The sequence below is a fragment of the Petaurus breviceps genome, unplaced genomic scaffold (genome assembly GCF_028583685.1).
Source record: "Petaurus breviceps papuanus isolate PSGF00001 unplaced genomic scaffold, PetGlider_PUasm1.0 209, whole genome shotgun sequence".
NCBI lineage: Eukaryota > Metazoa > Chordata > Mammalia > Diprotodontia > Petauridae > Petaurus > Petaurus breviceps.
Window position 1 is genome coordinate 3,125,140 of NW_027185854.1, and position 22,805 is coordinate 3,147,944.

General features: G+C 36.9%; 1 protein-coding gene across 1 annotated transcript in view; it reads right to left on the minus strand.

The window, feature by feature from the left end:
• Positions 1-22,805, minus strand: part of LOC138165490 (volume-regulated anion channel subunit LRRC8C) — a 105,210-nt gene that overhangs the window by 28,810 nt on the left and 53,595 nt on the right. The window contains exon 2 of the mRNA XM_069093880.1: positions 10,693-10,834. Coding sequence (XP_068949981.1) covers positions 10,693-10,830 — 138 coding nt within the window. The 5' untranslated portion in view covers positions 10,831-10,834. The remainder of the gene's footprint in view (positions 1-10,692; positions 10,835-22,805) is intronic.

Sequence of the window (22,805 nt, forward strand, 5' to 3'; positions counted from 1 at the left end):
AAAAAAAAAAAAACAAATTAAAGAACAAATTAAAAATCCCCACTTAAAACACTAAATTGGAGACCTTAAAAAGTTAAGGTGAAATTAATAAAACTGAGTGTAAGAAAACTATTCAATTAATAAACAAAACCAGGAGTTAGTATTATGAAAACATCAGTAAAGTAGATAAACAGTGATTAATATAATTAAAAAAGAGAGAAGTTATCCAAATCACTAGTATCAAAAATTAAAAAGGTGAATATACCACTAAAAAAGAAGAAATCAAAGCAATTATAAGGAGCCAATAAATTTAGCAACTTAAGTGAGATGGAAGAATATTTACAAAAAATGCAAACAGCCTAGATTAGCAGAAGAAGGAATAAAATATCTAAGTAAACCCATTTTAGAGAAAGAAATTGAACAGACCATGAATGAGCTTCCTAAGAAAAAAGCACCAGGACCAGATGGATTTACAAGTGAATTTTATCAAACATTTGAAGACCAACTAATTTAAATATTAAATAAATTATTTGGAATAATAGCCAAAGAAGGGGTCCTGCCAAATTTCTTTAATGAAATAAATATGATACTGATATGTAAACCAGGAAAAGCAAAAAGAGAGAATGAAAATTAATAGACCAATTTCATTAATGAATATGGATGCAAAAATCCTAAATAAAATATAAGCTAAAAGATTACAATACAATTAAGAAAACTATCAATATAATTGATCATATCAATAATAAAGGTAACAAAATAATATAATATTAATAGATGCAGAAAAAGCATTTGATAAAATATAACACTCATTTCTATTAAAAAAACATTTGATACTACTGCATAACATATGGCACACAAAAAATGTAGGGTTGCCACTGTGCACATTCCTGTTTGTCATGGACTCATGGTGACCAATCATTGCCAGTCCATTTCTAGTCTAACCTACCTGCGGGCCAAAGAAATTTTGTCTATTTTAATTTTGGCACCTATCGACTGCCAAGTTGTATAGGTCTGGAATAAATGAACATTTCCTTAAGTTGATGAGAAGCATTTACCTAAAAATCATTAGTAAGCATTATTTGTAATGAGGATATGCTAGAAGCCTTCCCAGTAAGATCAGGTGTGAAACAAGGACGCTCACTATCACCAATGTTATTCAAGATTGTATTGGAAATCCTAGCAATAGCAATAAGAGAAGAAAAAGAAGCAGAAGGAATCAGAATAAGGAATGAGGCAGTAAAACGATTTCTTTTGCAGATGATACCGGTATGATATGCCTAGAAAATCCTAATGACTCAACTGAAAAATTAATTGAAATAATTAACAATTTCAGCAAAGTAGAAGGATATAAAGTAAACCAAAATAAATCATCAACATTCCTATATATATATATATATATATATATATATATATACATATCACCAACAGGATCCTGCAGGAAGAGATAGCTAGAGATACCACATTTAAAATAACTCTAGTTGGGGTGGCTAGGTGGCGCAGTGAATATAGCACCAGCCCTGGAGTCAGAAGGACCCTGAGTTCAAATCCAACCTCAGACAGGTGACACAAAAACTAGCCATGTGACCTTGGGCAAGTCACTTAACCTCAATTGCCCTACCTCCCCCCCTCCAAAAATAAAATAAAATAAAATAACTCTAGTCTAGACAGTATAAAAACCTGGGAATACACCTACCTTAACAAATGCAGGATCTATATGAACAAAACCATTAAAAACTTTGTACACAAATAAAATCATATTTAAATAAATGGAGAAATATTAATTGTTCATGGGTAAGCAGGGTCAATAAAATAAAAATGATATTTTTACCAAAATTAATCTATATACTCAATGCCATTGCAATTAAATTATAAAAAAAATTATTTTATGGAGCTAGAAAAATAATAATGGGATTCATTTGGAAGAACAAAAAGTCGAGAATATCAAAGAAACTAATAGAAAAAATGTAAAGGAAGGAGATTTAGAAGTACCATATTTCAAACTGCATTATAAGGCAGTAATTATCAAAACTATCTGGTACTGGTTAAGAAACAGAAAGATAGATCAGAGAAACAGAGCAGACATACAATCAACAGCAACAAATGAATACAGTAACCCAGTTTCTAACAAGTGTAAAGACTTAAGGTTTTGGGATAAGAATTTATTATTTGGCAAAAATTGTTGAGAAATCAGGAAAGCAGTCTGGCAGAAACTGGGCATAGACCAATGTCTTATACCATTTACCAAGATAAAGTTAAAATGTATACATGATCTAGATATAAAGGGAAATATTACAAGAACATTTGAAGAACACTGAACATATTACCTATCAGACTTAAGCATAGGTGAACAATTTATGAACAAATGAGAGACAGTGTTGTGGTAGAAAATGGATATTTTTTATTACATTAAATTAAAAAGTTTTTGTACAAATAAAACAACTGTAGCCCAGATTATAGGAAAATAGAAAACTTGAGAGGGGGGGAATTGCATAGATAGTTCCTCAGATAAAGGTCTCATATCTCAAATATATAAAGAACTTTGTCAAATCTATAAGAATGTGAATCATTCCCCAATTGATAAATGGTCAAAGGACATGAACAGGAAGTTTTTCAATAAAGAAATCAAAACAATTTATAGTCACATGAAAAGATCCTCTAAATCATTATTGATTAGAGAAATGCAAATTAAAACAACCTTGAGATATCATTTTACATCTATGAGATTGGCTAAAATGATAGAAGGAGAAAGTGGCAAATGTTGGAGAGGATGTGGAAAAACTGGGGCCTTAATTCATTGCTGGTGGATCTGTGAGATGATCCAACCATTATGGGGAGAGATTTGGAATTATGCCTAAAGAGTTATCAAACTGCCTATACCCTTTGAGCCAGCAATACCACTATTCTGTCTTTTTCTCAAAATGATTAGGGAAAATGGAAAAGAACCTACATGTTCTAAAATATTTATGGCAGCTCTCTTTGTGGTGGCAGAGAACTGGAAATCATGGGGATGCCCATCAGTTGGGGAATAGCTAAATAAATTATGGTATATGTTCATCATGGAATATTAACTCTGCCATAAGAAATGATGATCCCAATGATTTTAGAAAAGCATGGAGAGACCTCCATGAAATAATGAAGAGAGAAATGAACAGAACCAAGAGAACACTGTATACAGTAACAGCAGCATTGTTTTAAGAACAGCTTTGAGTAACCAAGTCATTCTTACAACTATAAATACCCCAATTAACTGCAAAGATCTTAGGAAGGAAGATGCTGTTTGGATCCAGAAAAAGAACTGACACACACACTTACCCATGCATATGATATGTGTGTATATATACATACGTATATATGTGTACACACACATACACACATACAGATTTGTTTTTAATGGTAGCCACTTTAAAGTTTGGGATGGGGGAAGAGGAAAAAAGGGAAAGTTACATGATAACTTTGTTGTATATTGGGAAGGAATAGCGAGTTGTAAATAATGGATCAGCAATTTCAGGTGCAATCTTGTTTTTCTATTTCGCTTTGTTAGGGAAATGCTTGTTTTATTTCTTAAGTTCAGAATAAAATAAATTAATTTTTTAAAAAAGCTAATACTTTCCCAGGAAGCAACAGGATGATCCGTTAGGATTGCATCTATAACATGGACTGTGGTTAATTTTTGAATAATGTTTATATCACAAACCTGGGTGTTAAGCCTATCCGTCTCTTAGTTTCCATGGACTATGCTCTCTGCTTACCTGCTTTTAAATGAATAACAAGCTTTTCACTTAAAATGTGTGTGATTCTGGGAACAGTGTTTTCTATAGCAGTTTTGTAAACAATCACTTGTCTAGAGATAAATCAGTGTAAAAGGGTTTAGACTTTTTCTGCTGGGCCTCCAGAGAGCAGAATTAGGAGCAGTGAGTGGAGGTTTCCAGGAAGCCAATTTAGGCTTGATGTAAGGAAGGCTTTCCTAAGAATAAGAAATAATCAATAGTAGAATGGGTTACCCCAGGAGGTAGTGAGCTCCATCTCACTGGAGGTCCTCTAGCAAAAGACTGGATGGAACCAATTGTTGAGTGTATTGTAGAAGGCCTCTTTCAAAGATGCCTCTGAACTCTAGATCTGAAAATTGGCGAAACTGCCCAAATATGAAGTGCCTTAGTTGGAAAAAAAAAAAACCCTAAAATTATAATGATAAGAAGTATCACATTTTCAAGAACAATTCATGGATTGGATTAAACTACTACTTAAAACATCTCAATAGGATTAATGAGGAAGTAGGCAGAAGATATTTGCAGACAATCCAAAGTGCATTGACGTGGTACAGAGAGGGAAGTACAGAGGGCACCCTTAGTTTCGATGGTTTGAATCTCATCTCTGCTATTTCCTACCCACATGACTTCAGACAAGTTGCTTAACTACTCTGGGCTTCAGTTTCCTCATCTACAAAGCTATCAATTGGGTTAGACTAAGTGACTTCTGAATTCCCTTTCAGCTTTAAACCCTAAGATTCTACACTCAAATCAGACCTCTGAAACTTAGCTATGTGACCATGGTTAAGTCCATTATCCTCTCTGACACCCAGCTTCCTCTCTGTAGTGTTAGGATAATAATACATTGCTTGGTTCTTTAATAATGTCTGTTGAACCTGCCTCATTTGGATGTTGTGAATACAGCTTTATATGAATTCACTCTATATGAATAAAGAAGTTTGATGATTCTAGTTTGTTTACTTCTCATACAAGCAAATAAGCAGGTAGGAAAGAAAGCAGGAGGTAATTTTTCGTGACCTGAGAGAACTTTTTCAACTTTTATTGTTAAGCCTGTGCTAAGAGTAAATCTCAACAAATTAAAAAAGCTCTACAAGTAAACCAGTACTCCCAGAGAGGAGTAGTAAAGTCACGTCAATAAACAATGAGTAAGTGCCTACTGTATGCCAGTAACTGTGCAAAGTGCTGGCTTCACTGTTGTCGGAATGCTGGATGTGGAGTCAGAAAGGCCTGACTTCAAAGCCTACTCCTGACATAAAGTGTGATCATGAAGGTAGGTCATCTCTTGGAGCCTGCCACCTCATCAATGAACAACATCTGATTTATTAATTATATAATAACATTCTCAAGTTATCATAAAACATGTACCATTATAACATTCGAATGTTATCATAATACATGCAAAATTATCATAACATTCTAATGTAATCATAAACAAGTATCAATATAATAAAGTTCTAATGTTATCATAGGACATGTACTATTACAGCATTCTAATATTATAAACATCTATCTTAATTATAACATTGTAATGTTATCACAAACATGCATCATTATTACAATATTTAATGTTATAAGACATGTATCATAACATTCTGATGTTATAAAACATTTGTCTTCATTATAACATTTTAATGTTATCATAAATAAGTATCATTATAATATCATTCTAATGTTATAAGACATGTATTATAACATTCTAATATTATCATAAAACATTCATTATCATAACATTCTAATGCTATAAACATGTATCATTATTACAATATTCCAATGTTATAAGACATACATTATTGTAACATTTTACCATTATAAACATCTATCCTAATTATAACATCCTAATGTTATTATGAAACATGTACCCATTCTAATGTTTTCATAAAGAGGTATCATTATAATAATATTCTAATGTTATTATAAGACATGCGTTATTATAACATTCTAATATTATAAACATATATCATAAAACATGTATCATTATTCAAATATTATTATAAAATCTTCATTAAGCACCCAGCATATTCTAGCCACTAAACTAGGCATGAAGAATACAAAAATAAAACACAAAGAACCAGCAGCTTCTCTTAAAAAGGTCATATTCTCTGCAGGGAAACCACACATATACATTCAAGTATAAACAAGGCAAATGTATGAAGTCACTCAAGCATGGGATAGTGCTTACACTGCTTACCTCACAGGCTTTTTGAGGCTTTAATGAGATAATACATGTAAGGTCCATTGCAAATTGTAAAGCTCTATATAAATGTTGGCTATTATTGTTCTTACCAGCATTGTTATTGTTATTGATTTATCAATACTGCCCTGGAAGGTGTAATTTATTAGACAGTGTCTCGTGTGAATTAACAGGTAAGCATTCCATTATTTTTCCCATCAATAAGTAAATGGCTTTAGCAAACTTCTATTTAATAAACTTGATGGTAATAATTGACATTTGTGTGGGGCTTTAATGTTTGGAAATCACTTTATGTACAATATCTCACCAGTATTCATAACAGCCCAGGTGAGGCAGGTCCCAGAGATATCATTAAAGAACAAAACAAGCTGTTATTATTATCTGAACTCTACAGAGAGGAAACAGAGTCTCGAGAGGCTAAGCTATGTCCGTGCCCTTGCCACGTAGCTAAGTTTCCGAGGTCTGATTTGAACCAGAATCTTCCTAACCAAATCCAGCACTCTACGCATTATAGCCACCTTATCTCTTTACATTAAACTGACTTTACTTAAGTCCTGAAAGTATTGCAGTCTTTGTATTTTTTTTTTTGGAGGGCAATTGGGGTTGATTGCCCAAAGTCACATGGCTAGTAAGTATGTCAAGTGTCTGAGGCTGGATTTGAACTCTGGTCTTCCTGACTCCAGGGCTGGTGTTCTATTCATTGTGCCACCTACCCACCCTGAGTTTTTCTATTTTTACAGAGGGAAAAAATCAAAGTCCAGGGAACAGCCCTGACTTTTTCAACAAATGAAAACACACAAAAAGGAACAGAAGTCTAGTGATCCAAATTATGGTCTTAGAAAACTTTGTTTGCTAGGAAGGCATCATTCATTAAGTCTAATTTATTGGATGATTTGGGCAGAACTAAAATTAGAAGCCTGTATTATATATCTCCCCAAGTGGCACTGCTTCCTACTGCAAGCATTATGGGTACTTTCCTTCGTTATTTTGTATTAATTTTGACTTCACTCACTTATCTGCCATTGGAAAGCTATCTGTCTTGGTCCCATTGTCAGCTTTCACGTATGTGGTTGATGCTAAATCTCATGCAGTATGAATTGGCCAAAGGCCATTCTCACCATTAAACATTCCTTATCTTCATGTTATAAATGTAGTGTGATACGTGTGACCCAATACACCACTGGGATTGCTTGTAAAAAGGACATGATTTGATGTTTTCTCTGCAGCTTCATTCTAATAGGGCATGCATGCAAATACCCACATGCTGGTCCAAATCAGCACGCCATTGCCAGCATCTGTTGGTTTACATAAACAAGCTCCAGACCTATAAGAAAGATGATGTCAGCTGGTCTGCTAAGCCAGAACAGACCACAGAGGAGAGGACAGGGTCAGTAAATACTCAGACGGGACAACACTCCGACCTAACCCTGGGCAAGGTCATAAAGAACCAACAGGAACCATGTACACATTCAGCTGATCCCTGCTATTGTCAATGAGTTTATAAACATCTGCCTGCCTCCCAGCTGTCTGAAAAGCAGGGGAAAAAAGGGCTAGCAAGGAGGCTCAGAGTTCTCACTTCCATGAAACTAATTAGCAAAAGCAACTCATTTTAACCTGCCTTTGTCTATATCACTCCCTTAACACTCATTCCTTCTATCATTTGTGCCTAGCACAGTGCCTTCAGCTCAACAAATATCTGGAGACTGATTCCCAGGGGCCCCATCATTGCAAAATAGCCAAGACCCAGAGTTTTTGACCTGAGTACAGAGCCCACTCAAAGTGCCCCCACATGGGTTAAGTGACTTGCACAGCCTGCATAGTCTCCCTCCCCTCTCCCTAAAGTAATATGTAGAGGCAGAGTATGTTCTAATGAGGTCAGATTTGCAGAGGACATTTGAATGTGCTCTTGGACCCAAGGGAAGTCTGTCCTCTAAACCAATGCTGTCAACCTCAAATAGAAACGGGCCCATATATAAGGATCCCTGAGGGCACATACTGACTTACTTTTAAAATTTAACAATATCTATGTTTTATTATATTTTTATTTATTTTGGCAAACATTTCCCAATTACATTTTAATCTGGTTCTGCTACAGTGGGGAGTGTTGAGGGCAGCAGCTGCCTCATTTTTGACAGCTGGTGTTCAGTCCCGTCTGACTCTTTGTGACTCCCTATGGAGTTTTCTTGGCAAAGATACTGGAATGTTTTGCCATTTCCTTCTCCAGCTCATTTTACAGACAAGGAAATTGAGGCAAACACAGTTAAGTGACTTTCCCAGGGTTACCAGCTAGGAAATATCTGAGGCCAGATTTGAACTCAGGAAGATGAGTCTTCCCTACTCCTGGCCTATCCTGTGTCACCTAACTGACCTTATGTTTGAGATCTCAACTGGAAAGGATACTCAGTCATCCTAGGTAATCTCTTTGAATTTCACAGTATTTTCCCAAATAAACTAGTTCTTTCTTGTTTACAGGCCGAGTTTTTCTGTCATAGGAAATGCAAACAATAGGGATGACTTGGAAAGAACCTTGAACTTGGATATATGAAACTTAACATTCTAATTCCAAACTCTCCCCCATAACTGCCTGACCTTGAACAAATCACTAAACCATCTCTGGGCCTTGGTATCCTCATCTGTAAAAGGAGAGACTCAGATGAAATGCCTGCTCAGATCATTCTTACATCTAAAGCGCAATGACTCGATCATATCCATCAGAAGCAGGTTCTGCAAGGTGTCACATATCCCCGGGAGAGCACCATGTTGACAAAGGTACTCACAGGTGGTGCTGTTGGTGCACAGGTGGTACGTAAGCTCTCTGAGGGCAGGCACAGCTGCTGTTTTGTCTTTGTATGTCACGAGCACTTAATGAAGTCCAGTGTTGTACTGGCCTGAGTACTAAGGAAGGCCTTTCTCCCACTCTCATCCCTCTATGATAAAGGGGAGCGAGTGGAGACTCTGAAGATGATTGACCTTGATCAAGTGACTTAACCTCTCTGATGTTTCCTCTTTTGTAAAATAAGGGAGTTGGCCTATATGGCCTTTGAGGTCCCTTAGAACTCTGTGTCTATGATCCCAGGATTCATGGGAGGACAAGGACACAAGGTCCATAGTTATGAGAAGCAGGTAGGAGTCAATCTGTGCTGCTGGAGCAAGTGTCTACACATTGATGAGGTCACAACACCACTTTAGTTAGTATTGTGATAGTACAACATAGAAGGCTAATTTTAAAGTTAGAGCTTAGAATTAACATTGGGCAGAAAAACATTTATCTGAGAAGCATAAAAACAAAAATATCTGAGCAGCCAGGTGGTGCAGGGAATAGAGCAATGGCCCTGAAGTCAGGAGGACCTAAGTTCAAATCTGACCTCAGACACTTACTAACTGTGTGATCCTGGGCAAGTCACTTAACCCCAATTGCCTTAAAAAAGATATCCCATTTGAAAGAGGTAGTGTGGCATAGGAGGAAGTGGTTGGATTTGAATTCAAGGGATGGGAGTTCAAATCCTTGCTCTGTTATTCACTGTGAGACCTTGGACAAGTTAAGTCACTTAACCATTCTTGGCCTCAGTTCCTCAACAACAGAATGGGGGTGAGGGGAGGGTGGTTGCACCAGATACCATCTAAGGTTGTTCCCAACCCTAAATTTATGATTTCGTGATCCTGTGGCCTAAATTCAAGAATTGAATTGTTTTAATTTCATCAGTCAACAATTCTTAAGATCAGGGATATTTTTGTTATTTGTTTTAAAATCAAAACAAAGCAGAAAACCCAACAATAACAACCTGCTTAGCTATCAATCAGTTGCCTTTTAGTTTCAGTGAAAGAATATAAGAACATTTATTCATAATCTCAATGCCAGGGCTCCAAGGAAGCTCGTCAGAAATGTCTCAGTTCCCTGCCATGCAACAAGTAGGAATTGGGTAAGGAGCAAGAGCTAAAGGATACATATAAAATAGGACTCCAACGATTCTCTGAAATGGTTTCTTTTCATTTCAGGGTAAAATAAGCAGGCCGCACAGAATAAGATATACAAATGACAGCAACACTGTGAAGGATCACTAAAAGTAAATGAAAAGCTAAAGATGATCCCGGAGAGCAGACCATGAATCACACCTCCCTTCCTTTAAGTCAGCCGACTAGAATTAAGTGCCTACTATGCGCTAAGTGCTGGACACACAGAGAAAGGCAAACAGAATCACAGTCCAAGGAGGGAGGAAACCCGCTAACAACTATGTAGAAAGAAAAGATGAATAAGATAATCAGGGTGCGGTCTGAGAGGGGAGGTGCTGGCATTAAGGAGCACTGAAAGAGGCTTCTTGCAGAAGGTAGGAATTTAGCTGAGACTTAAAGGAAGGGAAGCCAGGAGCCAAAGACGAGGAGGGAGAGCAGGCAGGGAGGACAGCCAGTGAAAATGCTCAGCCAGAAGATAGTGGCATGGGAAAAACTGCGAGGAGGCTAGTGCTCCTAGGAAGCAGAGTACTTGGAGGGGAGTAAGCGGAGAAGAGGGGAAAACACTGGGGTGCTGTGTTGTCATTGCATTGTAAATTGTGGTCATCATACTGAGTTTTTGCTGAACTGAATTTGTTAAAAGTAAGGGTTCAATTTTCAGGGAGGGAGAGTGGTAGAAAGAGAGAGAATATTCCTGGAAATGACATAAAAAATTTAAGGCACCAATAAAACTCATTTAAAAGAAAAGGTTTCCTTTGTTCCCAAGTCTCCCACCCCCGGATTTATATTAAGGTTTTATTTACTTACTTGTAAGGTACAGCCAAACACACCAATCATTAGCATGACTACAGAGAGATATTCTGTAAACACATCCCACCAAGGTTTGAGTACTCGGAAAGCAGGCTGTTGTTCAGAAAATTGCCTGAATTCCGTTACCGGAATCATGATTCTGAAAAAGAAGGAGAAATACAGATGAGTTTAGCCAGTAAATCCATTTCCATAGGGGGTAAGGAAAACTGAGTGCTGAAGAATTCATGCTTTTGAATTGTGGTTGCTGGAAAAGACTTTTGAGAGTCCCTTGGACAGCAAGGAAATCAAATTAGTTGATACTTAAAGAAATTAATTCAGACTATTTACTGGCAGGTCAAATACTGAAGCTAAGCTTAAACACTTTGGCCATATAGTAAGAAGAAAGGAAAAGATTGAAGACAAAAGGAAAAGGAGATGGCAGAGGATGAGATGAATAGATAGTGCCACAGAAACAATGAACATATTTGGAGAGACAGTAAAGAAGGATCTGAAGTACTAGAGTCCATGGGGTCACAAAGTCAGACACAATTGAATGACAACAAATAGGTAAATCTGATGTTTTTCATACATTAGCAATGAAAATTAAATTTTGCAAAGATCATATTTGTATAATATGTAGATTCAATTTAAATTTTACATTTATTAAATACCTATTACACCTACTTTGTATAAGACATGCAACTATATTGGTTAATTTTCTGGTGAACTTGGTCACATAGACCTATTGTTCAAAATGAGAGGAAGGGAACGGTCCTATAATTTTATTGGTATAGGGAATTCCTGGAAACAAAACTTTACGCCAATGCAGTCCTACAGTCTATAGTCTTAGCTGTCTTAGAAACTGAAAAGTTGTAATTTGCCTGGGGTCACACAGCCCAGAAAACTGATGTTCAAAAGTATTCAATGATGTTGTATTAGTAAAGATGCTTGGCAATAATTGCTGACACCTATGTAGTTCCTTCTGGTTCACAAAGTGCTTTACAAACATTAGTTTATTTGGCCTTTACAAAAACCTGGAGTATGGCAAATACTATGTGTCTTCCTTGAGGACACAGCCTTGATGCCAGTGGTCACATAGCTATGGAGGTTTAGGGCCAAGATTTGAACTCAATTCTCTCCTAACTTCCCCAAATGCTGTTCTTTCCACATTATTCAACACATCACTCCACTTGGACCTATGAAAACTTATCATTGGTTCTTTAAATAAAGTATTTTTTAATGAGCAAAAGTTAATTTTCTGCTAAGTATTTCTGTCCTTCATTGACTTAGAAATCTACCCATATCCACCCTGACCTCAAGAAGCACTTATGCTTTCCTAGAACCTATAAGACATAAAACAACCTCTTATTTTCATCATTTAAATAAAGCTCCTCACAGTCTGACTCCAGCTGACGTTTCCAAGTTTATTTCACCTCACTCTCCCTTCATGCTCCATTGGGCTGTCAAAGGTGCCGACTTACAGTTATTCTATCTTCAATTTATAGACTTTGCACAGGCTTGTCCCCAGGCCTAGAATGTGCTCTCTTCCCACCTCTTAGAATCCTTATCATGACTCAATTCCTCATCTCCATAATACTTATATTTATCTTGTATACATTTTGTGTATAAACCCTGTTTGCCTTAGTTTCCTCATCTGTAAAATGAGGTGGAGAAGGAAATGGTAAACCACTCCAGTATCTTTACCAAGAGAACCCCAAATAGGGTCACAAAGAGTTAGACATGACTGAAACAAATGAACAATAATGACAAAACACAATTTGTATTGACTTATCTATATTAACCTTTGCTTTTCCTCAACAGAATATAAGTTCTCTGAGGGCAGGGACTATGAGCACCTAGGTCAGTGCCTGGCACAGTCAGCACTTAGAGCTTTGGGTGAGAATGACTCCTTTTTAAATGAATGAATTGACTAGACATTATTGATATTGACGCAGTTGCGTCAACACAAATCAACACATTGCATTGTATTTTTAATTTTGTCACACACTTTTCCAATTACATTTTAATCTGGTTCAGGCCCCATTTGGGAGTTTTGCATAGGTAGCAAGTTTGATACCACTGCTGTACAGCATACAATGTACTATGCTAGACACTAAGAGATAGAATCAGAAGCAATAAGCATTTATGAGGTGCCTACTGTGTGCCAGGCACTGTGCCGAATGCTGGCAATACAAGCAAATTAAAAGACCATCCTTACCCTCAAGGAGTTCAGAATCTAATGGGGGAAAACAACACATAGAAAGAAGCTGAAAATGGGAAGGGAGGGGAGGTTCTTCCAAGTGAGGGGCAGGGATGATGAAGTCAGCATGGAAAGTGATCTAAGGGAGTGAGAATCTCAGGTTTCATTTCATTTTGTAGAATGATGAGTCTCTGGAGATGATGAAGTCCAGGAAAACAGCCAGGTATGAACAGATAAGGAGAATTCCATGGGTACTCTCCTTAAATGGTAGAGGATTAGTTCCCAGATGTCTACCAGGATCCCACCCTCGACAATCAGAGGGAGTGAGGGGGGATTAGAGATAAGAAAGTAAAAAAACTTTAAAGAAATACAGGGAATTTCAGGGACTGTTTTAGTTTTATCCTATATTATGTGGCATATGTTTTGATTTGATTTGATTCTCTTGTTAGTGATCTTCAAGGACTGTCCATGTTCCCAGTATCACCAAAAGTTCAGATTAGATTTATTTCCATTCAGTTTCTCCCTGGGGCCCATACTGACTTCTTTTCATCTCCACAAGGATTCAGAAGTTTATCCTTATCCTCAGTTAATAAGTTAGAGATGGTACAGAGGTATTCACCAAAGGGAGTTAAGTCAGGTTCCACTAAAATTACCTATCCCAGCCAGTCCTCACAACTAATACTGACATTCAAGCAGGTGAAAAAACATTGTTTCGGTAGTAGTAAGTGAGAAGAAGAGGAGGGAAGTTAGCCCTAATAGTAGGAGTAGGAGTAGCTGTTGTTATTAGTAGTAGTAGGTAGGAAGAAGAGGAGAGGTTAGCCCTGGACAGTAATAGGTATAGTAGTATACCTATTATACTATATATACACTACCTATACCTAGTGGTGGTAGTAGTTACTGTCAACATTTATATAACATTTTAAAGTTTGCCAGCCTTAAAGCAAGTATTAAAGATGATGCATATAAACATCTTTCATATACATTATTTCATATGATGCTCACAAGAGCTCCAGAAGGTAAGTATACTTATTATTCCCTGTCTTACACTCTTCATTTGCCCAGGAGCTGCTCTGCTTGATTTCAACAACATTACCATCTGCATCATGCCTAGCCCAGGATAAGCTCATCACAAGAAAAACTCATCATCCCAGATATTGCTTCAGCTTAGCTACTCACATCTCAATATCTTCAAATTGTTTCTGCCTCTTCATTGGTGGGCTGGAGGGGAGAACAAAAAACTCTTCCCATAACCTTTCTTTATAAAGGGTTCAAAGCACCAGCCATCTCTTCATTTGCCACCAGCTGTTCTGCTTGATTTTGACCTCACCACCATCTTTATCATGCCCCTCAGCCAAGTATGTATCCCTCTGGTCCTCTCTCTTCAGCTTCTGTGTACTGTCTTCCCCCATTAGACCATAAGCTCCTTGATGGCAGGGACCATCTTTCTTTTCCTTATTTATATCTCTAGTGCTTAGCACAGGGGCTGGCACATAGCAGAAAATTAATAAATGTTTATCATATTGTACTTATAGACAACAAAATTGAGGATGAAAGCATTTAAGAGATTGGCCCCAGGTCACAGTGCTTGTAGTATGTGATTATTGTTTGATTGTTAAGTATCTAAAGCAAGATTCAAACCCAAGTCTTCCTCCAGTTCAGCCATAAGAGCAGCTAAAATACAGCGCCTGTTCTGTTATGGCTCTTATATTGGAGCCTTGCGCAGGGCACTATCACCCCTCTGTGTGCTGTGGATTAGGGGTTGGTTATTTTCTCCTCCCTGAATGTATCTAGAATGATAGCTAATCTCCCTAACCTACTCTTTAAGTTTAGGGTAGTCGCAGGCACAAAGGACCCAGGGACTCAAAGAATAAAATCAGAACTGTCCTCTTTCAACTCTTGCTCAAAAAAATCTATTATTGAGGCCTATAGCTCTCACCCACAAGAGTTTTATGGTAATGGGGTTGTACTACCAAGGGCTTGAGAAGGTAATGGAGAACCAGTCCAGTATCTTCGCCAAGAAAACCCTATGGACGTTATGGTCCACGGGCTCATGAAGAGTCAGATATGACTGAACAACAACAACATTAAGGGCTATCTTCAAAAGCCAGGAAATAATTACAACTTAGTGGGTCTGGAAACCAACCACTGAAGTTATAAGCTAAAGTCCTGGGGCTATTTAACCTAGACTTTACACAGCTGGTAGAAATGAGTTAATGTCTTCATAAACTTCTCTAACATTGTGCTTCTCTCAAGTGTTGTCAAACTCTTGAGGAAGAAAAGATGCCAGATCCAACTATGCCACTTTCTGGCCACGGAAAGTGGCTCCTTGACAACCTCTACTTGAAAACAAGAACTCCACTGTTGGGCATTTAGAGCCCTTCTTCACAACAACTGGGTATAGACTATTATCATTAGCCAGGCTTTAAGTAGACCAGGAAGTAGAGAGACAGAAAACAAACCCCAAGATTGTAAAAAGTCAGCCAACCAGAACCCCGGGTGGGTGGAAGATGGAGCTTCTGTTTGCTCTAGGGAATGAATTACCAGCACTTGCTCCTGAGTGGTTTCCTATATATTCACAAAAGCCTTGTCGGGCAGTTACAGCTACACTTGATTGCTTTTTAATCACGACTCAGTGGTAAGCAGATGATTTAGCTCAACTTTGGGTCATCATTTCAAGTCCGGAGGGAACTATTTTGAACAAACTGTAGGATCTAAATTATCTTTTCCTCCCACTTTGGTTCAGGTTTTCTTTTTCACAAGTGTAAATGATTGTGTTTTTTCCCCCTTGCTTTTACCCAAAGCTCTCTGGGAAATATTAGCCACTTTATGCCCTTGTAATTTTACAGGCATGAGAATTCCCTCCCCAGACACTGATAGCATCCTCCCTATAACTAAGTAGATAGTAGATCCATCCTCTTAAATCCCTCACTTCCTTTGAGATTCAGTTTAAGCATCACCTTCTATATCAAGAGTTCTTAACCTTCAAATTATAAACTCAATTTTTTTAGCATAATTATTTTCCATTGCAATGATCTGTATTTTATTTTATGCATTTCAAAACATTATTCTGAGAAGATGTCCATAGACTTCGACAGATTGCAAAAACGAGGTTACAAAAGCCTTTCCTGATTTCTCCAAGTGCTAGAACCTTCCTTCAGCTCTCCCTAGCTTTCGTCATCTGTAAGGGCATGACCTCTGGGGTCTCTCCCTAGGTGATTTCAAATCTATGAGCTCTTCATTTCTTGGTATCTTGTCTATATTTACTTACTGGTGTGCATATTACTTCTCCAGACAGTCGACAGTAAACTTGTTGAGGGCAAGGACTGGTTTGTTTTTTATTTCTGTAATCATAATGCCTAGAGCAGTCCTGAGTATATAATAAGTACATAATAAATGCATAATACATGCAAGTAGTAGGTACATAATAAATGCTTGTTAATTGATTTATTGATAGTCTTTAAGAATTCTATAGGATTCTTTTAAACCTATTATTTATTTTGTTTCTACTCTGTATATACTTATTTATGGACTCGTTTTTCCTGATAGGACATAAGTTCTTTGAAAGCAGACTGATTAATTTTTGTCTGTGTATCCCAGGATCTAGCACAGTGCCATGTATACAGAAAGCATTTAATAAAAGCCTGTTGATTGATTGGTCTTTGTGAATAGCTCCTGACAAAACATTTATCATGCTGTGACAAGCCCAGTGATGCACCTTTCCTAATTCACCCAGCCTGGTCCTCACATGATCCACATATTAGACCCATATTTTCCTTTCCAGGGAGTTTGCCCTCCCTCGGGCAGACTCTTCAATACTCCATGGTAAAGTCCATGCCATGAGTAGGCATCAAAATAGGACTTCTGTGGGTGCTCTTAGAAAGGGGGTCTTCTCAAAAGACAACAAAAGGAATCCAAGGAGATGCTTATTTACCATCAATGAGAATTCATCATTTAATCTACTTTCTCTGTCCCCACAAAGCTTTCCCAGAAAGGAAATGAACCACATTTCCTCCTGCAATCTGAAATGCTTGTCACTACAAAATGTCATTATGCATATACAACCCATTTTCTTCTGTTAAGCGTAAGAAACCTTGGCCTCCCAGAGGTAAACAAGGAATGACATTTTGGTACAGAAACTTGTGAGAGCTAAGGATATCGTTAAAGTTCTTTCCCCATATAGCTCTCTTAGACAACTTCTACTCCCTGTAACATTAAGACTTTCACCTCTTTTTGCCTAGTTTCTAGCAATTTCAAGCAGAGATGTAATTAGATCTATAAATCTACTCTTCTTTCCATGACTAATGCTAAAAATCTGTCAGGCTTCATGGAGGAGGGATGATCAACCTCTTGCATCTCTGAAATTCTAACTTGTCTATGAAGGATTTTCCATTACCATTTTCAAGAAGTTTTCTGTGTTTTAATGTTTACCCATGATATTATGCAATGAGGTATAGTACTGGTGTCAGAGTCACCAAGACCTGAGTTTGAATTCTGCCTCAAATACTTATTAGCTGTGTGAACCCTGGGAAAATCACTTGACCACTCTCAGCCTCAGTTTCCTCATCTGTAAAATGGGGTTAATAACACCTATCTCACAGGGTTATTGTGAGCATCAACTGAGAGAACAAAGGTAAAGTTCTTTTCAAACCTTAAAGAAGTACATGTATTATTATTGTTGTTGTTTTTATAGCTCAATCATATACTTACAGGTCAAGTGACCAGTAGGTGAAAAATTTCCTTTTTTTTTTTTTTTGAGGCAATCAGAGTTAAGTGACATTCAGATATCACTTGGAAGTTTGCAAAACATTTTAACATCCACCATATCATTAGTGGCTATCAGATAATATGATTCTGAAGAAGCTTTTCTACCCTATCCCATCTTAGGGAGGCAGCAATGCCCCGGCAGGATACATTGACCTCTGACCCCCTCTGTGACCCTGTGACCCTCAGCAGAAAGGGACCTAAGGGCTTACTACAAATCCTAAAACTGAAGTTGGGGCTTAAGGGAATGGGGAAAGGGATGAAACTCCTCAATCTGTCCCAGGTGTTTCACCAATCAGAAGGCAAACTTAAAGATAGGTACAAAATATCATCTATTGACAAAAGGGGCCAAGTGTTGCCCCCAAACTCACCAACCAAGAGGGCAGAGGAATACCTTGTGAGGTAGGAAATATAGACCTGTGATTGCACTGGCTTGGGAACTCCCAGGTAAGGGGACTCCCTCCACAAATGCAGGCTTGCACCCTTTCTACAATTTAACAGATGGCTCTAGAGGAGAAAGTGAGGCTGGTGACTTTGACAGCCCTCCCTCACTTAAATCCAATTCACCTGTGAGTCACTGCCTCATCTCCCTGATGTCATGGTCTTCTCCAAGAATCAAGGATAAACAACAACCCCCTTAGTGAATTTCCTAGAGCAGTGAGAAGTTAAAGGTCACACAGACACTGTGTGTGTGTGAGAGGCCAGACTGGAGGCTTCCCAGTTTGGAGGCCAGCTCTCTCCATTACAGCACCCTGCCTCTTCTCGATGCAAACGACTTTACCTAAGAGCAAACCACCCTTGTTTGAGGAAAACGGAAACACATCTCAACATAATTACAAGAAACCACACATAAATACATGATTAACCCCTTCCAAAGTCCCGTCCAGTGTTTCATCCTAGGGTGGAGCTGTCCTAGGGCTCTGAAGGGCCACTCTATCAACAAATCACTAACCCTGGTGGCTCCTTTAAGTCCTATCCATGTGACAGACTGTATACTTGGCATCTGAGGTGGTACCAGCCCAGCTAAATTCATGAAAGCTCCCTTTCCAGAGGGCTGGCCACCAACTAATAAATACATCAGTCCACTTTTCCAATCAAATTACAACTGACTATCTACAAAGGAATCATGGAGGGTAACCATTGGAGTTCCAGGAATGCTCACATCCTAGGATCATGGGAGGACCCAAATGTGTATATATTTGCATATACAAATATATATTTGAATTTGCATGCCATTTACATAGCAGCTGTCTTTTAGATATCTTCCTGAGACAACCATAACTATTAATTATTGTATTAGAAAAGAAAATGGTGAACAGATCACAAAGGCTCTTATAGCTGGAAAGGACTCAGAACCATCTAATCCAACCATTTGATAGGTGAGGCATGAGGCCCAGAGAACAAAGAATCTTAACAGCTAGTTAACAGCAGAGCCAGGCCTATGTCTCCTGACTCTATGAAGGACTCATTTGACTATCTCATAATAATATGTGCTTGGACATTTCAGACCTACAAAACAATTACTTCAAATTATGTGTCTTAGTAGACATTTTTTGCCCATTTCCTTTATTAGGTTTTGAGGGACAATATTTTTGCCATTAATGTTAACATCAGATTTAAATAACTCCTAAGGCAAAATGAATAACCTTAGTGTCACAGAAAAGCACAATTTTAGAGTTGGTAGGGGCCTTTGAGGTCATCAGATTTAACCTTCCACTAAATACCTGTCTTAAGAGATGATGTACAAGGTGTGATGGGCACCCTCAAAGGTATACCACTTGGACACATCCAATAACATGGAAGTCATCACCTATCAAAAAAATCTATTTTCACTGTTTGACACCTCTGACTGTAAGAATATATGTGCTTATGCTGGACTGGGCTGAAATCTGCCACCCATAATTGTTACTCTTGGATTCTCATTCTGCCCAATGGACCAACACAAATTCCTTTTTCTTTTTCAAACATATGAAAGGACTCCTCTTCCAAAATGAAATTTTTGACTGAACAGCTTAAGTGTCTGCTGTCCTCAGGTCCCTCAACTGAGCCTAGGAGGATGAGACTTTCATAGCCCTCATCATTCTGGTCATCCTTCAGTGAATTCACTCTCTAGTTAATTTTATGTTGGGATTCTTCAGCTCATTTCTTCCCTATCCTCCTCCAAATTTTTGAGACACTTTATCATCGCACTTCCTGTAAAAACCTTCAGGGTCTTTTAGGACAATATGATATTTCATTCTTGACATCACTAACATTGTTTCAAAAACTAGTTGATGGACTTGTGGATGAATAATAATTTGTTTTTCAAATAAAGCAGGAAATGTGTTTTTTTTTTAAATAAGATTTAAGGTACAAAATACAGGATATAAAAAACAAAATACAAAAGATACAAGTGACCAAAGGCCCGAAGCTTTTCTTATTAACAGTAATTCTCCATTTCTTTTTTTTAAGCAATTGGGGTTAAGTAACTTGCTCAAGGTTACACGGTCAGTTATTTCTGGGTGTGGTGCTAAGTATCTGAGCCCGGATTCAATCCAAGGTCATCCCGACTCTGGGGCCGGTGCTCTTACTCGCTGTGCTACCTGGCTGCCCCAATTCTCCATTTCTTGTCACTGAGAAATAAAATTAAAAAATCTATTCTGTTGCGGCTTGACAATGGTCCATTATGACAATACAAACAACATCCCCAAGAAGTGTTTGAGGAATAGATGAAGAGCATCAGGAATAATTTATCATTTCAATTTTAAGGTTCACTGGTATTTTGAAACGAAGTATTCTGCCAGTCATGAAATAGACTGTGCTGATCAAGATCATGTTTTATGTCTCAGCTCAGGAGCTAAGGAGAAAGACAAATTATAACTGCTTTCCAGGTCAGAAGCAATAACCTATTAGGAAGTGATGGACAGAAAACAGATCCAAAAATAAAAGTATTATATGCAATATAATGGGCAGGGATGTTTTTTTCTTGAATATAGTGAGAGGTCAGAAAAGGTTATTCCGGTTTCGTTTTTTGTATAAAAAAAGCTTTGACACTATGCATGGCTTCCTTCCTACAAATATTGCACTCTCATCCTGGATCCTTTATGTAAGATGACAGTTTCTACCATTTGGATTCAGAAGGAATGGGTAAGATGAGGTTAAGTCACTTCCTATTAGTCTAATCTGAAATAAACATTTTTCAAATGAAAAGGATTATGGCCTCATGTTCTTTATTTTCCCTTCACATCCATATTCTACTTGGTCATAGAATTCCTTTTATGAAATGGTGTCTAAGTTCAATTTAGTGCCTGGTAAAGATTTTTAATGGTAAAATTTTTATTGGTAATGTTGTTAAGATGAATAAGTAAATAAGGCATGATCTCTTGTCCATATAGAGTTTACTGTCTGTTAAAAGACATATCCTTTTGAGGAGGGAGAGGGTAACTTTTGACAGAAAAAGTAGGATGGAGGGAAATACACAGTTAATAATCATAACTGTGAATGGCATGAACTTACCCATAAAACAGAAGAGCTTAGCAGAATGGATTAGAAACCAGAATATAACAACATGTTGTTTACAAGAAACATATTTGAAATGTAAAGACACAGATTTAAAATAAGGAGCTGGAGCAGAATCTATTATGCTTTAGCTAAGGTAAAAAAGACAGGAGTAGCAATCATGTTCTCAGGCAAAGCAAAAGAAAAAAAGGCCTCATTAAAATAGACAATCAGGGAAACTACATTTTGCTAAATGACAATGAAGAAATATCATAGACAAATGAAATAATGTCAAAACTAAACACATATGTCCCAAATGGCAGAGCATTAAAATTATTAAAGGAGAAGTTAAATGAGTTACAGGAGAAAACAGCAAAATTGAAATAATGGGGGACTTCAACTCCCCTTCTCAGAGCTAGATAAATCTAACCATAAAATAAATAAGAAAGAATTTAAAGAAAAGAATAGAATCATAGAAACGTTAGATGTGACAGAACTCTGAAGAAAATTGAATGGGAACAGAAAGGAGTATACCTTTTTCTTAGCTATTTATAGCACCTTCACATAAATTGACCTAAAAACTTCACAACCAAATGCAGAAGAACAGAAATATTAAATGTACCTTTTCCAGACCATAATGCAATAAAATTACTTACAGTAAAGGGCCTTGAAAGGAAAGATTAAAAATTAATGTGAAACTAAATAATCTAAACCTAAAGAATGAGTGGGTCAAAGAACAAATCATAGAAACAATCAATAATTTCATTAAAGAAAATGTCAACAACATGACAACAAATCAAAATTTGTGGGATGCAGCCAAAGTGGTACTTAGAGGAAATTATATCTCTCTAAATACTTACATCAATAAAACAAAGAAAGGACAGATCAATAAATTGGGCATGCAACTAAAAAAAGAACAAATTAAAAATCTCTAATTAAACACCAAATTGGAAATAATGAAAATCAAAGGAGAGATTAATAAAATTGAAAGTAAGAAAATCATTGAACTAAATAAAACTAGGAGTTAGTTTTATGGGAAAAAAAACACAATAAAATAGATAAACAATAGGTTAATTTGATTAAAAGAAAATTAAATTACCAGTACAAAAAATGTGAATATACCACTAATGAAGAGGAAATTAAAGCAATTATTAGGAGCTATTTTGCTTAATTATATATAAAATAACAAAGACAATCTAAGTGAAATGAATAAATATTGACAAAAATATAAATTGTCCTGATTAACAGAAGGGGAAATAGAATACTTAAATGACCATATTTTAGAAAAAGAAATTGAACAAGCCATCAATGAGCTCCCAAAGAAATAATCCCCAGGACTAGATAGATTTACAAGTGAATTCTATTAAACATTTAAAGAACAATTAATTTCAAAACTATATAAACTATTTGGAAAAATAGATAAAGGAATCCTACCAAATCCTTATGTGACATACATATAGTTTTGATACCTAAACCACTAAGAGCAAAAACAGAGAAAGAAAATTATAGACCACTTTCCCTAATGAATTTGATGTAAATATTTAAAATAAAATTAGTAAGGGGATTATAGCAATTTATCACCAGGATCATATACTATGACAAGGTGAAATTTATATGAGGAAGGCAGGGCTAGTTCAATATTAGGAAAACTGTCAGCATAATTGATAACCATATCTCAATAGATGCAGAAAAA